The following is a 13,712-nucleotide window of genomic DNA, read 5'->3' on the forward strand; positions in this document are numbered from 1 at the left end:
GCGCTCAATATTTCACCAATTTCCATTCCATCAAAAATAGTGAATCGCATAGAAAAACATATTTAAGTAACTATAAAGGGTGCACTAGGGTTAACAATAGCAATAAAGTGCAAAACTTAATTTGTCAATACATTAATATCAGAAGTATTTTAAATAAATTAAATGAATTTGAGCTTTTTATCAGATTCAACTAATGCTAATGTATTTGGGCTTATTGAGGCATGATCCAATTCAGAAATTCAAGATGTAGAATTTCATTTTGTTGAACATTGTGTGCAAAGGAGAGAGAGAGAGAGAAAAGTACGGAGCGATACATCCTTCTGATCAAAAATTGAAGGTGAACAGAATCTTCCCAGAATCTTCACATCAAGCTATTGTGGGTGTTGAGTGAGTATGGTGAGAAATGATTTCCAGTAAAGGGAAGATGCCAGTAGGGGTATGTTATAGCCCAAACAATACAAAGGAGTATGACAAAATTTCCTTAAGGCTAGCAATTATGATTGGTATAACTGAGAGAGAGTATACAGAGGATTCTAATGTCCTATATCTACACCCACTACAACAAACTGCAAAGTACATTTTGTTCTTTGCAGTTTTAAGTCTTTACATTCCCTCTGTCTGAAAAACGAAATTTACAAGTTCACTTAAAAGATCAACTATTGTTAATGCAAAATGCACATCAATAAAAAATGCAATGCTACTTGATTAGACCGGGGTTCGAGGCCGTGACCACCAAATACGAAGGATGCGGAAAGGTCAGGGAATGACCACCGCATATCCCGGAGAAATATGGCCTTAGTTGCTAATGCTCATAAAAATCAAATAATAACAACAACAGCTACTTTCTGCCTTTGCACCTTCTGTTGTTTGTTGTTATTTGGTTTTTTAAGAGACTATATCATAAAACTAAGGCCATATTGCTCCAGGGATATGTGGCGGTCATTCCCTGACCTTTCCGCATCCTCCGTATTTGGTGGTCATGGGCTCAAACCCCAGTCTAATCAAGAAGCGTGTGCTATGAAACCTGGCTACAGAGTCGCCTTGCACCTTCTGTATTGCCAACTTTCTTGAATGGCAATACCCTCTGATGCTGAAAGGCGCCTTCATAGCCAGGTGGGAAGGAGCAGCAGTGCGTAGCACACGCTTCTTGATTAGACCGGGGTTCGAGCCAGTGACCATCAAATATGGAGGATGCGGAAAGGTCAGGGAATGACCACCGCATATCCCGGAGAAATATGGCCTTAGTTGCTAATGCTCCTAAAAACCAAATAACAAACAACTGATGCTGAAAACTAAAGGTCTCTTTGACTTTCTCGTGCTTCGTTTGTATTACAATGCCAGATGCCTTTCAATATCACTTAATTTGGCTCAGTGCACATTTACAATATTTACCAAAATGTTTTAAATAATCACCATCTAATTTGCATCTAATTTTTTTGCTCATTTTCACAAAGTAGCAAAATTACACACTATAGTTTAATATGAAACACAAGCAAAAAAAAAAAAAATAGTTACCTATTCAAAATAATTGAATCAACACAAACAAAAAAGGAAAAGTTTTCGTTAATACTCTGTTAAACTTATTCAGAACAGTGGTTTGCATGCGAAAATGATTTAAGTTACTGCATCTATGATTTGGGCAAGATAATCCAGTAATTCGAAAACTGAACAAGCATAAAGTGAACTTCTATATTAGGAAAGTTAGATTGCAGAAAGTGGAATATCAAAGAAAGGAAGTTCTCAATGATTTGTCGAAATTCATATTATAATATCTTTCTCTGATCTGTAAAGGATCCAGAGAAAAATTTTCAATTAAAAAAAATTACTGACATCAGGGTAATAAAATTACAAATCGTTATGTCAAATTGTAACAAAATACAAAGAATAAAAAGACTATTTATCAGGGTCACCTGGAATGTTAATTGAACTACCCATGTGTATTGTGTCTGTAAATTGTGTGTGTTCTCTGGTCGATTTGCTTGCTTTGCTAGACGAAAAACCCGGGATCTGGGGAAAAAACCTTGCTATCTATGCCTCAGGCTGACTAACTCAGCCACAGAGAGAAAAAGGCCAATAAAAGTCCACGCGTCATTGACAGGATTCAAACCTGGGCCTTTTCCACCCAGTGTGAGGAGGACGGTGACAATACTACTGCGCAGACAAAATGCAAAGAATAGTAAAAAAAAAAAAAAAATAAATCTACAGCAATGAGTAACATATATTAGTATCACAGACTATACAACATTTGACAATCACCAACTCCATAATTCATAAATGGTCCATCATGTAAACTTAGCAAACCTGGAATAATAAATTCACTTGCATGGAATTTAACCCCAGGGGCTCACATCTGGTGAGTATGGGCTTGGCACACCCAGGGTCCTCAGCTGGATATCATCATTCTTCTCTTTCTTGGTGATTTCCTTCTACTTCTCTCTCTCTCTCTCTCTCTCTCTCACACACACACACACACACACACACACACACACACACACACACACACACACACACACACACACACACACACACACACACACACACACACACAGGGTAACTTAGAAATTTTTTTTGGCTGGTGCAGCATAAGCCTCAGGCTTCCTTGCACCATATGGCTATTAATAATAATAATAATAATAATAATAATAATAATAATAAAATAACTTATTACACAAAGTTGGCATTGCATTGCCCACATAAAGCAAATCATACTATAAAGCAATGCATACTTCTTTATTCAGAGGTGCGCATTCATTGTTCACTGAGCATAAAAAAATAAGGTGCGGACAAGAAAAATAGCTTTTTGAAATTAATATTATATCTTTCTCTGATCTGTAAATAATCCTAAAACAAATTTTCAATAAAAAAAAATTGAAGTAATAAAATTACAAATTGTTCTGTCAAATTGTAATAAAATGCAAAGAATAGTAAAAAAAAAAATAATAAATAAATAAAATAAAATAAAATAAATGAATAAATATATAAATCTCCAGTAATTACAGACCAGTTAGTTTAACTTCTGTTTAGGGTAAAATAATGGAGTCACTGGTTAAAGATGCATTGCAGGATCATCTAGACAAAACTGCAGCAATAATTCAGACACAGCATGGGTTTGTCAAGGGAAAGTCTTGTCTGACAAATCTGATTGGATATTATAAAGGAACTGGATGCAAAAAATAATTTTGATATCATATATTTGAATTTCAGGAAAGCTTTTGACACTGTTGCGCATGGCAGACTGCTGTACAAATTGGAGCAGAATGGTATTAAAGGTAAGTTGCTACAATAGATAAAAGGATGGTTGAGTGGGAGAAGACAAGAGGGTGGTAATCAATGGGCACTGCTCTTCATGGACTAATGTTATTAGTGGAGTCCCACAGGGTTCAGTGTTGGGTCTGTTGTTGTTTTGTATATTTATCAATGATATTGATGAAGGTATAGCAGGCTTAGTGTCAAAGTTTGCAGATGATACAAAGGTTGGCAGGGTTGTTAATGACAGTAATGGCAGTGTGCTACTGCAACAGGATCTAGAAAATTTGGGAAGATGGGCTGAGAAGTGGCAACTGAAGTTTAACATTGACAAATGCAAAGTACTGCATATGGGTAGAAATAACCCCAGAGGAAGGTGTATAAGGCCTTGAATGGGTTGAGCACACTGAATTCAGATGGGATTCTTCCACTTGTTCAGATTATGAACCTAAGGGGGCATAAATTCAAATTGAAGAAAGACAGATGTAGAATAGATGTGTGGAAATTTGCCTTTGGCCAGCGGTTGGTTAATTGCTGGAACAAACTTGCATCTGTCGTTGTGGAAGTTGATAGGTTAAATAAAATTAAGGAAGAACTGGACAAACATGTAGAAAGAATGGTTGTGTGATTTTTTTTTTTTTTTTTTTTGGCTGATGCTGCATACGCTCGCTTTCTTGCATCACATGCCACTATTACTACTACTACTACTACTACTACTACTAATGAGTAACATATATTATTAGTATCAAAACTGGACAGCATTTGCAATTGCTGAGCCATGGATCATTCATAATTTGTGAATGGTCGATCATGTAGACTAATGAAAACTGAAATAATAAATTTATTTACGTCTTCAGCCTTTCTATCACAAGTTAGAAATGAATGGTGGTAATGGGTAAATTTTTTTCGTCCTCTGAGAAACTTGTAGAATTAGTAGACTTGAAAATTTAGAATCACAGAATAAATAGTACATGATTCTGGATAACAGCTGGAGAACTTTTTTTCTCTGCCAATAAAGCAAATTAAAATCTCTGCGATTAGCTGAATTTTTTTTTCGTTTTACCAAGTTACTCCTTCAAGTAACTTTGCAACAAATTTTCGCACACCAAACGAAAACAGAGCAGATCCATATTAAAGGGTTATAAATGTATTATTCATGGCCAGCGAGCAAGTCCAATTCCTGTTGGCTGTATAGAAAAAAAGCAATAGACAAGGGTAGAATGCTGTTGTGAAAATGAACCTTAAAGCCACAAATTGAACAAAACTGCATGTTTTGCAGTGACTCAAGTAGATGCTTTACTCTGCCTGGTCATTGTTTATTCCGTGTTGTGAACACCAATGGAAAAACGCTAATTACAAGAAGAGTTCCCCCAATGTGCAGTTTCCGTTTCAGAACATGAAACACCAGATTCAAAGGATCCGCAATTTAGATGTGTCTCTCATTAGCATATAAGTAAGTAAACAATCTCCAATTTTACACTTACCATTGACACATTTGTAATTTATTGATTCCAAAAATAGGCGTGCATTGTAAACACAACCAAAAACTTATTGCAATATATAGTTTTTCACGACAAGTAAAAGGAGAAAAGCAAAAAGTCTATAATAGCAACAATAATTTTCATTTTTTTGTATATAGATGTTCATTATTTATAAATTATTTATTTTTTATTATTGTTTCTATACTAATGCAGAGACCCTACGCTGTAGCTTGTCTAGCTTATGCGGAAATCCGGCCATGGATGCATTTATGTAGCCACCATTTCAGTCAGTCAGTGGAGGTGGCTGATTTGCACCCTCTGATGTAAGTCATAATATTTATTTTCAACTGTTTATTATTTTTATTATTTTAGTTATCTCTCATGGTTTAATCTTAATTTTTACACACACACACACATACACATGCACACGCACAAAATATTCCTCATAATCAAAAAAAAATTTTTAATTTTATTATGAATTTTTAAAGAAATCTGATTTTCATTTTTGACCATAATTACACATTAGCATTGGGTAATAAAGTTGAAATAAGTACACATTAATGTTTGAAGGCATTATGTACAAAGTTTTAATTTTTATGAATTTTCAAAATTTCATGAAGAAATTCACTCAACAAATCTGAATGCTAGTGGAAAATAATAAACTAAATAAAAATAAACTTCTAAGATAAGTTCGAAATTACCTATAGGAAGAGGAGACCATGGACAACCAAGAAGATGAGCAACCAACGTTGTCTTGTGAAATAGAAACAGGTTAGAACATGACCAAAAACTACACAAACTGTTGTATCATCTGAAGCTCCAACTGTGATGGGAATAACTCATGAAGCAAAAAAAAAAAAAAAAAAAAAAGCAACCACTCACCCACCAAATGTACAACAGGTGCTAAAGCTTTTTCTAAATATTTTTAAAATTTCCCAAAAAAAAAAGTTTCTGTTTATTATATATTTATTATTTTTCTTTTATTTTATTTTATTTATTTAATTTTTTAACAAAAGCCTCAAGCTTCCTTTCACCATATGCCTAATATTAATGCTAAGAATAAATAAATATTATAAAACAGTGATGTGTTTTTTCTTACAAAACTTGCATATTCCACAAAAAAAAAAAACTTATTCCATAGGGCTAATATAATGTCATTAGCATTAGCATTAGTAGAGGCATTTTGATGTAAGAAAGCAAGCTTATTCAGCATCAGCCAAAAAAAAAAAAAAAAAAAAACCACTTCCACTTCACCCCTCTGTTCGTTCAAAATACCTGTCCAGCTGAGCCTTAAACTTATTTAGGCTATCAACCTCCACTACAAGGGATGGAAGTCTGTTCCACCAACCAAGCACCCGGTGGCTAAAGGCAAATTTCCGCACGTCTATCTTACATCTGTCTTTCCTCAATTTGAATTTATGCCCTCTCAGGTGATTATTCTGAGCTAGAGGAAGAATCCCATCAGCATTGAGCATGCTCAAACCATTCAAGACTTTATACACCTCTATCAGATCACCTCGCTGGTGCCTAGTCTCCAGACACTGTAATTTGCAAAACTTAAGCCTTTCTTCATAAGAGCACCCCTTTGTTCCATTCACTAATCTTGTTGCCCTTCTCTGTACTCGTTCCAGCAGCTCTACATCCTCATGAAGAGCTAAACACTTCTCAAATGGTTAAAATTAAGAAATGAAGATGTAATGCTAATATAATGTCATGAAGAGCTAAACACTTCTCAAATGGTTAAAATTAAAAAATGAAGATGTAATGCTAATACAATGTCATGAAGAGCTAAACACTTCTCACATGGTTGAAATGAAGATGAATATGAAATTAAATTAAAAGCCCATGAAGAGCTAAACAATGAAGGTAAATACATGATTTTTAGGGCTTTACCATCTTCAGAGAGCACCAAATGAGATATAGAACCTCTGGCTGAGACAACAATGTTAATCAGATATGTTAAAGTCTGGTTAAAATGGTTAAAAAAAACTAATGGTTAAAATGGTTAAACATTGTAACCATTTTAACCATTAGTGAATATAAATAATAACTAATATAAATAAATAATCTAATATAAATACACATAACACAAATATTACTAGTAATATTCATGTTATGTACACTTATGAATACTTAATTTGATCAGTTCTTCAAACTTTAAACTCGGAAAATTTAGCATTTAAAACATCATTACAATAACATTAGAGTGTAGTAAACACATATATCAATCATGCAAGGTAACAAGTTTCCTCCCAGTAAACTTGGAAGAGATCTGTTAGCTGTTAAACTTGGTCATGCTAATGGATGATAACACAATAACAACACAATGATTCTGTTAACAAAGGATATATTTTGTGACCAGGCTCATACAGGGCCAGGACCAGGACTGATTCAAGACAGTCTATGAGCCTTTTGAGCAGATGGTGGGCAAAAAACACAAGTCCGAATAGTACCATTAGAAAAACATTCTACCCCTTGAGCCTTGCACAATCTTTCCAGGGCCGAATTGATCGACAAGGCTCTCATCATATACTCCCCCCGTAAAGGATGACTGTGTACACATTAGCAATGTCACAAATATGCAACATTAATGATGCTTAAATTTTAATTTCTTTCTAATTTGACTTAATTTTTGTTTGTGAATAGCCAATGCCTTAAAATAAATGGGGTGTTCTGCAAATTCATGCAAGTTCAAACATAGGAATTCACGAGTTCTTGATTTTTATATTTCAACATAAAAGAGAAAAGTAGGACAAAAAAAATTACTTGCCTCTATCCAATTCTTCTCCACAAGTTCCAGGTCCATCTTCAACATACTGATTATATAAATTTTTAGCAATCTGAGCAAATTCTTCCACTTGTTTCTGAGTAGTCTGGAAATAAAATAACTCAAAATATATAAAAGGGAATAATTAACCAAAATCAACATTTATTAATCATCATCCTACCTAAACAATAAAACAAGTAAAAAGATCTATCAGAAAATTTAGAAAATAAGGAACTATTTCAAATAGGCTGTGATATACAGGGTGAGGCCACACAAAGAAGTTGTGGAATTTTCCTATATAAAGGCAATATCAATATCTGCATAATCTCTATCATGGTATTCTAATAAGGCTGTGAGCCATAAAGAAATCTGAAATCACAGGCAACATATGCAATACACTGTGTAAAATTAATTTGTACTACTATTGCTACATACTAGTGCTGAAATCTTTGCTGCAGATGGTGGGCAAAAAACATAAGTCCGAATAGTACCATTAGAAAATGTGCTATTTCACTTCAACAAGAAGTGTCCATATCTAGTATATGGAAAGTTTTTTGTAAATCACTTTGCATGGTTCCACATAAGATTTCCCAGGTTCAAGCTCTTCAAGCAAATAATTATGGCACATATATCTGGATGCTGCACTACAATTTCTTGCCAAGCTAAAAGTGGATAAGAAGTGGCTTTATTTTCTATTTTGCATGTAATTTTTCTAAATTCAGTTAATTCACAGAAGGAAGCAAATCTCTGAGCAACAGGGTAATCCATTAGTTTCCAACTTTGCCAAATAGACAATCTATCAAGGCTGGGTGATGTAGGACCTCATGTAGCTATCTTTGAACAAAGGCCATGGCAAAATAAGAAGAAATTAAAATTATTGCTCTAGACTAGAGGTTAAGAACTTTTAGGAATTCCATACCATAGCTAGACCTCCATGATATTGTGAAAAATCACAGACATCACTGCAGGACAGTTAACTACAAGAACACTTCTACTTACAACAACAACAAGGTCTCAGGATGGAAACCCTCCTTCACATCTACTTGAGTAAAAGTGCCATAACACCAATTCTGACCAGAAGTAATTACAGAATACAACCAGTACTATGGATCAGATTCAGTGATGATATTTTTGTAATCTAAACAGGTGAGGGGAATCTAAGAACTATCTACATAAATCTAAACAATAAGAACTGAATTAATCATTCAAAAGAGAACCAAAAGAGATTCTCAGAAGTCATTACTTTTCAGGGACAATCTCAGAACTGAAAACTCCCTTCACTTCCAATTAAAGGAAACCTACTTCTGTAGATACTGATTTGTATTCACGCAAGTTCTAAATACTTTGACCATCCACTGAAGACTCACACAGAAGTAGTAACAGTTAGTAAGTATACAATCCAAAAAAATCTTCTGTGATAAAAATCAGAAAAAATATGCCCAAGTATTCAGATGGTTCCTTCCAATGCAAATAATGCTACAAGATATTATCCTTTTTACCATCCAAAAATGATGGTAGATAATAAGCATGAGCTAGGATCCCCACATGGCATTGACTCAACAAGATTTCGGAAACATTCGGGAGGTATGGCCAACCAAGCTGTGTGTAATGTGGTCAGCAATGCAGGTATGGAGATGATTGGTGTATCCAGACACCTGATATGCCTTTTCATAGTGTCCCAAAAGTGCTCTATGGGATTGATATTGGGGGAGTTCGGAGGCCAATCGATATGCTGGGTCAGAACTGTGTTCCTCAAACCATTCCTGCACAACAAGTGCCCGATGGCTTGGTGCATTGTCATCTTGGAACACACCATCGACATTCGGGAAAAAGTGTACCCTAGCAGTGTCTATACAGTCAGCAAGCAGTTGACAATAGCAGAGACCACTGATACGTTGTTCACATGCACCAGAAGTCCAAGTTCATACCAGTGAAACATGCCCCATACCATATAACCGCCTCCACCAGCCTGCACTTTTGATACCATGCATGATGGATCAAGAGCCTCGTGTTGTTGATGACAAATCCGTACATGGCCATCCACGGTGTGGAGTAAATAATGTGACTCATCCAACCCAGCATACCTTCTTCTAGTCTTCTAATGTCCAAATTGAATGCTCTGGCAGGTCTTTTACGCCGATGAACCTTGGGTAGGAGAGGATGCCGTAAGGATCGTCTGCTGGTATAGCCCATATGTGCGAGCGTGCGACGCATGGTCATGCTAGATATTGTTCCAGGTTGATCCACGTTGTTTTGGGTAGTAAACTCTTGAACAGTGCTGTGCCTGTTTGCTTGTACGAGTTGTTGGACCGATGCTCACATCTAACATCAACCTTTCGCTGACATTTGCAGTTTTCCCGTCGGGTCTTTATTTGACCATTTTGAAGCCAGCCCTGGTACATTTTAACTTCAGCGGCTCTCGAACATCCCACAAGTTTAGCCGTTTGGGAAATCGAGGCACCAGCTCATCAAGCACCCACAATCTGTCTTTTATCAAAGTCCGATAAATCCTTCCTTTTACCCATTACATTCAGAATTTTACTACCAATTGAACTATTGACACCTTATCTATGCTACGTACGTCGACTAACTCCGCACTCTCGTACCTCACATGGTGCAATGGGTCGTATTCAGTTTTCATAGGGGTAGTCATAATTCAGTGATCACTCAGTGTATATCCATTCATGATTGAAGGATGCAATAGTATATAATTCATCTCACTTCAGTCATGAAATAACAGTTGTACCTTCAGGTTCCTTTATGTTCGAAGAATGTTTGATGCAAAAAAGATTGAAAGCTAAGCTACAAATCCTACTGGGATAAAAATTCTGTTCTTCACTGAAATACAAGTATTTATTCTTTTTGTGTACCAGAAAAAATAAATACAGGTAAGTCATTTTCATATATCAAAAAAGATTTTTAATTTTTAATTCATTTTGGAAAAGCAGTTACAACATAAATGATCCTTTGATTCCTCCAAAGAGAAGACTTTCAGAGTACTAGATTTAATAAGAAAAATGAGTTTTCTGAATATCTGAATGAATATCACTCACTGCAAAATTGCATAAATGAATGTGTATAAGCCATGAAATAGGAAGGTTACAAGCTTTTAGAGCATTAATAATGAGTGAAATAATGGAAAGGAATATGAGCAGCCATCTGAAGACCCATTTATGCAACAATTACCAGTAACAGCAAAGGAGAGCATCAAAGAAATTAGCATTAGTAGAGGCATAGGATGCAAGAAATGAAGCTTAAGCAGAATCAGCCAAAAAAAAAAAAAAAAAAAAAAAAAAAAAATTCCACTTCACCCCACCGTTCGTTAGAAATACCTGTCCAGCTGAGACTTAAATTTATTTAGGCTATCAACTTCCACAACAAGGGATGGAAGTCTGTTCCACCAACCAACTACCCGCTGGCTAAAGGCAAATTTCCGCACATCTATCCTACATCTGTCTTTTCTCAATTTGAATTTATGCCCTCTCAGGTGATTATTCTGAGCAAGAGGAAGAATCCCATCAGCATTCAGCATGCTCAAACCATCCAAGGCTTTATACACCTCTACCAGATCACCTCGCCGGTGCCTAGTCTCCAGACACTGTAATTTGCAAAACTTAAGCCTTTCTTCGTAAGAGCAACCCTTTGTTCCATTCACTAACCTTGTAGCCCTTCTCTGTACTCGTTCCAGCAGCTCTACATCCTTCTTGAAATTAGGCCTCCAGACCTGAATACAGTACTCAAGGTGTGGCCTGACCATTGCCTTATACAAGGGAATAATCACCGCCTTATCCCTTCTAGAAAAATTCCTGAATATCTTTGACAAGACACCATGAGCTCCTCTTGCACCTGTCTGCACTGCTCAGAGAACTTCATATCTGCCTGCACAATTACCCCAGGTCCTTTTTATTCTCTACCACTCTCAGTGTAGTACCACAGAATTGATACATTGCTCTGGGGTTGCTGTTTCCCATATGTAGTACTTTACATTTTTCAATGTTAAACCTCATTTGCCACTTCTCAGCCCATCTGCTCAACCTTTCCAGATCCTGTTGCAGCAGGATAGTGTCAGTAGTGTCCTTAACAACCCTGCCAACCTTTGTATCGTCTGCAAACTTGGACATTAAGCTTGATATACCATCATCAATATTATTTATAAATACAGAAAACAATAATGAACCCAACACTGAATCCTGAGGGAATCCACTAATAACATTAGTCCACTATGAGCAGTGTCCATTGATTACCACTCTCTGTCTTCTCCCCCTCAACCACCTCTTTATCCATAGCAGCAATTTGCCTCCAATTTGTGCAGCAGTCTTCCATGTGCAACAGTATCAAAAGCCTTTCTAAGATCCAAGTATATAATATCAAAGTTATTCCCTGCATCCAGCTCTTTTGTGACTGCATCATAGTATCCAATCTAATTGGTCAGGCAAGACTTCCCCTTAACAAAACCATGCTGTGTCCGAGCTATAACTGAAGTCTTGTCTAGATGATCCTGCAATGCTTCTTTAACCAGGGCCTCCATTAATTTTTCTGGAACAGAAGTTAAACTCACAGGTCTATAATTATTTGTGTCAGCCTTTGATCCTCCTTTGTGAATTGGGGTCACATTTGCACATCTCCAGTCTATGGGTACCTCCCCTGAGTCCAAGGAAGCTCTCACAATTATGGCTAAGGGTTTGCTTACTTCCTTTGCTTCCTCCTTTAACATAACCGGATAGATCCTATCCACCACAGATGCCTTTCTTGTGTTTATCTTCAACAATTTCTCCTCAACTTTACATTCAGTTATTACAAGATTATCTAGCTTACTGCCAGAGTTGAATACACCTCTGCCATTCCCCTTGCTGAACAACTCCTCATGTGTGAATGTTGATGCAAAATATTCATTTAGTTTGTTAGCTACCTGAAAAGGATCATCAACAGTTGAACCATCGATATCAAGTGGACCAATCTGATTCATCCCCTTCCTTCTAGAGTTTACATAAGTACAGAACTCTTTGCTGTTTTTCTTTGCATCCTTTGCCAAAGATTTCTCATAATCTGCCTTTTCCTGCCTAATCTCCTTTGTGACTTGGTCACAGACCAGCTTATATCTATCATAGGCTTTTGTGTCACGTGTTAATTTATATGTATCCATGCATTTTTCTTCTCTGCCATATGTCTCATTAGTTCATCTGACATCCATTTAGGCCTAAACCTTGAACAATATGAAGTTCTCTGAGCAGTGCAGACAGGCTGCAAGAGTAGCTCATGGTGTATTGTCAATGATATATATAGGAATTTTTCTAGCAGGGATAAGGAGGTGATTATTCCCTTGTATAAGGCAATGGTCAGCCCACACCTAGAGTACAGTATACAGGCCTGGAGGCCTCATTTCAAGAAGGATGTACAGCTGCTGAAACGAGTACAGAGAAGGGCAACAAGATTAGTGAATGGAACAAAGGAGTGCTCTTACGACGAAAGGCTTAAGTTTTGCGAATTACAGTGTCTGGAGACTAGGCACCAGCGAGGTGATCTGATAGAGGTGTATAAAGCCTTGAATGGTTTGAGCATGCTCAATGCTGATGGGATTCTTCCTCTTGCTCAGAATAATCACCTGAGAGGGCATAAATTCAAATTGAGGAAAGACAGATGTAGGATAGATGTGCGGAAATTTGCCTTTAGCCAGCGGGTGGTTGGTTGGTGGAACAGACTTCCATCCCTTGTCGTGGAAGTTGATAGCCTAAATAAGTTTAAGGCTCAGCTGGACAGGTATTTTGAACGAACAGAAGGGTGAAGTGGAAGTGGTTATTTTTTATTTATTTATTTTACTTTTTTTTTTTTTTTTTTTTGGCTAATGCTGCATAAGCTTGCTTTCTTGCATCAAATGCCTCTACTAATGCTAATGCTAATATTTCTTACTTGGTATGTAAAGCCTAGTAGCTTCCAAGATACGTTCTTTGAATGCTTCCCATTTTGAATTTGCTGTTGGTAACATCATCAGTTCGTCCCACTGTTTAGAATTTAAATACTGTCTCAGACCATCACAGTCGCCTTTACGAAAGCAATAACCCTTCCCTTTACCCCTGATGGTAGTTGCCTCTTTGAGTAAATCCCACTTCAGCACACTGTGATCACTGTCACCTAGTGGTTCCGTTATCTGCAAATTCTTAATGCATGAAGAATCACTACTGATAATCAAATCAAGAGTATTACTCCCTCTAGTTGCCTCC

The 13,712-nt window shown here is 36.5% G+C and overlaps 1 protein-coding gene across 1 annotated transcript in view; it reads right to left on the reverse strand.

Moving 5' to 3' along the window:
• Dhc98D (Dynein heavy chain at 89D) overlaps positions 1-13,712 on the reverse strand; it is a 971,787-nt gene that overhangs the window by 908,943 nt on the left and 49,132 nt on the right. The window contains exon 8 of the mRNA XM_090387912.1: positions 7,498-7,600. Within this exon, the coding sequence (XP_090244038.1) occupies positions 7,498-7,600 (103 nt within the window). The remainder of the gene's footprint in view (positions 1-7,497; positions 7,601-13,712) is intronic.

The sequence above is a fragment of the Mastigoproctus giganteus genome, chromosome 2, assembly GCF_048544385.1.
Source record: "Mastigoproctus giganteus isolate SK-2022 chromosome 2, ASM4854438v1, whole genome shotgun sequence".
Classification (NCBI taxonomy): Eukaryota; Metazoa; Arthropoda; class Arachnida; order Uropygi; family Thelyphonidae; genus Mastigoproctus; species Mastigoproctus giganteus.